Source organism: Nestor notabilis, unplaced genomic scaffold (genome assembly GCF_000696875.1).
Source record: "Nestor notabilis isolate BGI_N333 unplaced genomic scaffold, ASM69687v1 scaffold13462, whole genome shotgun sequence".
Lineage (NCBI taxonomy): Eukaryota > Metazoa > Chordata > Aves > Psittaciformes > Psittacidae > Nestor > Nestor notabilis.
In genome coordinates, this window is record NW_009917044.1 from 1,795 (window position 1) to 5,111 (window position 3,317).

The 3,317-nt window shown below is 49.1% G+C and overlaps 1 protein-coding gene across 1 annotated transcript in view; it reads right to left on the reverse strand.

The window, feature by feature from the left end:
* Nucleotides 1–2,483: 2,483 nt before the first annotated feature.
* The window catches only part of PCSK6 (proprotein convertase subtilisin/kexin type 6), a gene marked incomplete at its 5' end in the record, with an annotated part of 28,323 nt that continues 27,489 nt past the window's right edge, over nucleotides 2,484–3,317 (reverse strand). Inside the window, 2 exons of the mRNA XM_010024901.1 lie at nucleotides 2,484–2,581; nucleotides 3,007–3,119. Coding sequence (XP_010023203.1) covers nucleotides 2,484–2,581; nucleotides 3,007–3,119 — 211 coding nt within the window. The remainder of the gene's footprint in view (nucleotides 2,582–3,006; nucleotides 3,120–3,317) is intronic.

Genomic DNA, 3,317 nt, shown 5'->3' on the forward strand with positions numbered 1-3,317 from the left:
CGCTGACACAGTACTCCTGATTCATGGCTCCTGGTTTTTGACTGTGACACAGCAACAGAAATGAAACTCTGTCATTTTACAACCAAAGGGACAGAAGTCATGAGCATTTTACCCCAGTTCTGACCTCTGCTTTGGCCTGAGACTGAAAAGGGAATCCTGGAGCAACAGAAGGATTATCACTGTATGTGAGAAATAATCAGATTAGGTCACATTTATCATTTGATAAATGTGAAGGTCTGTAAGATGCAGGAGCCCAGAGCAGTGCAGCTCTGAAAAAGCGTATTCTCTCATGGGCTTGAAAGAATGGGCATTCTTTTCCTTTCTTTCACACTTAAAAAGCTCTGTTTCAGATATCCCAGCACTACCCTGGGCACCTGGCCCATGGTTAAACATTGCAAAACCAACACAACGAACAATAGGCTCCACAGCTCCCTCTTCTCCTCAGTGCACCAGTGGCTCCCTAACCCACCAGCCAAACGGGGAGAGTGGCCCTGCAGCTCCCAGCAGTGATGGGGCACTGCAGGATGCTCCCCGTGCAGGTGGGAAAGGGGAGCAAGTCCTCCTGCCAACTCATCTGGGATCCCCCAGCCAGAGAATACACACAGCTGTGCCTGGGCACAGCCCTGAACCCCAGCCAGACAGCCCTGGGTGCACCAGCGATGCCAGCCCAGCCTGGCACGGGGCAGGTATTTGGGATAGAAGTTTCCTCTGAAGGTGAAAAGTCCTTTATGAGAACAAAAGGGAGGGTTTTGCAGATGCAGCTTGTCTGTTCCTGAGCCATTTCTCCCGCAGGTGCTCTGGGATGATGAGGAGCTCCAGCCAGGACAGCTGCCTTGTCCAGCACAATAAGGACATGTGATTCATCACTGGCTGGGATGGCAGCTGTGTGCATTTGGAAGAAGCACAGATTCATTTGTTGGGGAGATCAATAGTTTATTAACTTAAAGGTCAGTTCACTAAAGCTCCATCTTTGGGTTTGGTCCAGGCAGGTGAGGACCGGTGGCTGTGTGGCTCTGCCCCTCTTCACCTGGCTGAGATAAGCTCTAGTGGGCAAGCCCAGGCAGGGCTCATGTCATTGCAACCGAAACCAAGCAGGGATTATCCCAGCTCCATGAGGAACCAGTGACAATTCGTACTGTGAATTTCATTGGCAAAAGGTTTAACTCGTTAAAACTATTAACAATGAAAATCAGAACATGCAGCATAGGAAAGAAACATACATCTGGTGCAAAGAGTGGCTCTGCAGGGTCAGAGAGAAGGATGTAAGACACAGAAAGATTCCCTACTCCCATATAAAAAATAGTCCACAGAGAAAAAACAAGGATTGTATAAGTTATTTTTTAAAAATCTGTAAAACAACATCGCCAAGGATATTTTAAACACAATTATATAAACACCACACGACTTACTATTAAGAGAGAGCATGAAAAGGTTTGTTTCACGGAAGGGGGTTGTAGAATTAAGGGTTTCCTGGCTGGATCCTGGAATGTCTCTTTTGGAAACAGATGCCCAAGAAAAAACAGAAGGATTCTGTGTAAGGGAGAGGGGTGAACCCAGAGAAACAGGGGAAGGATCGTAATGCAAAATGCCAGGAGATTAATTGGGACACCATCTCTTTTAGAGGAAGGATCTAGCTCATTCCAAAACTGAATTAATCAGCGATTCCTAGCAGTTCCAGGAGGGAAATACATTTTGTGGTAAGGCTGTGGCCCCACAGGCTGTCCCATGTGGATGGATGAACCCCCCAAAGTCCCTAAGACTCCCTGTAGGCACACGGGGTTTACCGGCCTTCAGTTACATGCACGGCAAAGCCCTGTGGATGCGCTGGGCCGACCCGACATGCCTGCAGAGCCACACGGAGCAGCTCTCACTTTGGTCCTCAAATCTCCAGTTATTGCCACGGCCAGAGAGAAAACCAGCTACCGACCGAATCCGAACAGGAGCACCAGAGCGGGCGGTGGGGCACCGCTCCAGAACCACCCCATTCATCGTTTCACCTATGTACAGAGCACGGCCGTTTGCAGTGCGGGTTCAGATCAGCCGCCACCTAGGAAAGGGTACCACAAACCGAGCCAGAACTGGCTCTTTCTTCGCAGAGGTGTCAAGTCCTGCACCCTCCGCAGCGAGGGCTCCCGCCAGCCGCTCGCAGCAGGCACATCAGTAGGATCTCTGCAAAGAACCAAGCGTGTGTACATGGATCATGCATTGGTCCCTGCTCACGAGGAGTGTTTGAGAGTATTAATATCACCGCTTGTCTGCTGCCTTTCAGGACTTGATCATTCAGGGTGCGATCCAATCTCGGCTTACCATATTGCTATAGAAACGCGCTGACAGTGATATTAAAGCTATCAAACTTACGAGCGAATGCTTGACAGCACCATGTAAACTCTCCCAAAGCTGAAAAAATAAACTTTTGTCCTAAACATTTGGCAAAACTGGGCTGGCAGTTGGTGGAAGTCCTGGATGGATGCAGCCACTGAACTTTACCCGGCCATAAGACACGTCTGACAGCAGAACTGCACAAACAGCTTCTTTTCACAGAGCTTGTTTGATTTCACCATCTCACAGAAAGTCTTGTCAGCTGGGAGGCCGAGGCGAGGAACAAGAGAAAATGAGAGCAGATTAACATTCTAAATAAACAAACATTGCACGTAACAGGCAGTGCAATTTGTTCCAGTGTTGGAGGAGAGAGAATTGAAAAAGAGATGCTTTTAAAATGCAGCTTTCACATGATTTTAATGACAGAATAAAGCAGCTTTGCAGCGAGGGGGAGAATTAGCCCCAAGACTAAACTATAACGAAATACAAACGCTTGGATGTGTTTGAGCAACAGGCAGATATGCAGTAGCTCTGCCAGGTAAGCTGCCTGCCCACCAAAGCCTTGCCCCAGCAAGCCCAGGAGCTCCAGAGCTTTCAGCTTTACATTGTGAAGGGAATCCCCCAAATCCCTTGGTTTTGCTGCCAGGGAAGCACTGTGGTGCCAGTGATTCTGCCACAACTACTTACCATTGGTACAGGTCTCATTTGTTACACAGGAGCCACCGAGGAGGCTGAAACCATCTTTACACTTGAGGCAGTTTCCACTGGAGCCCTCGCAGGCTGAGCAGTGGTCATCACACCTGGGGATGGAGACCCTGCTGTGATCTGAACAGGCACCAACACCCCATCCCAGCCATCCAAAATGGGCAGTCAGCCAGAACACGTCTGCTGGCACTGCGACATCCAGACTGAACCAGAGGGTGTGGAAAATCACAGAATCCCAGACTGGTTTGGCTTGGAAGGGACCTTAAAAAAGGCTTCCAGCATCCAGTTCCAAC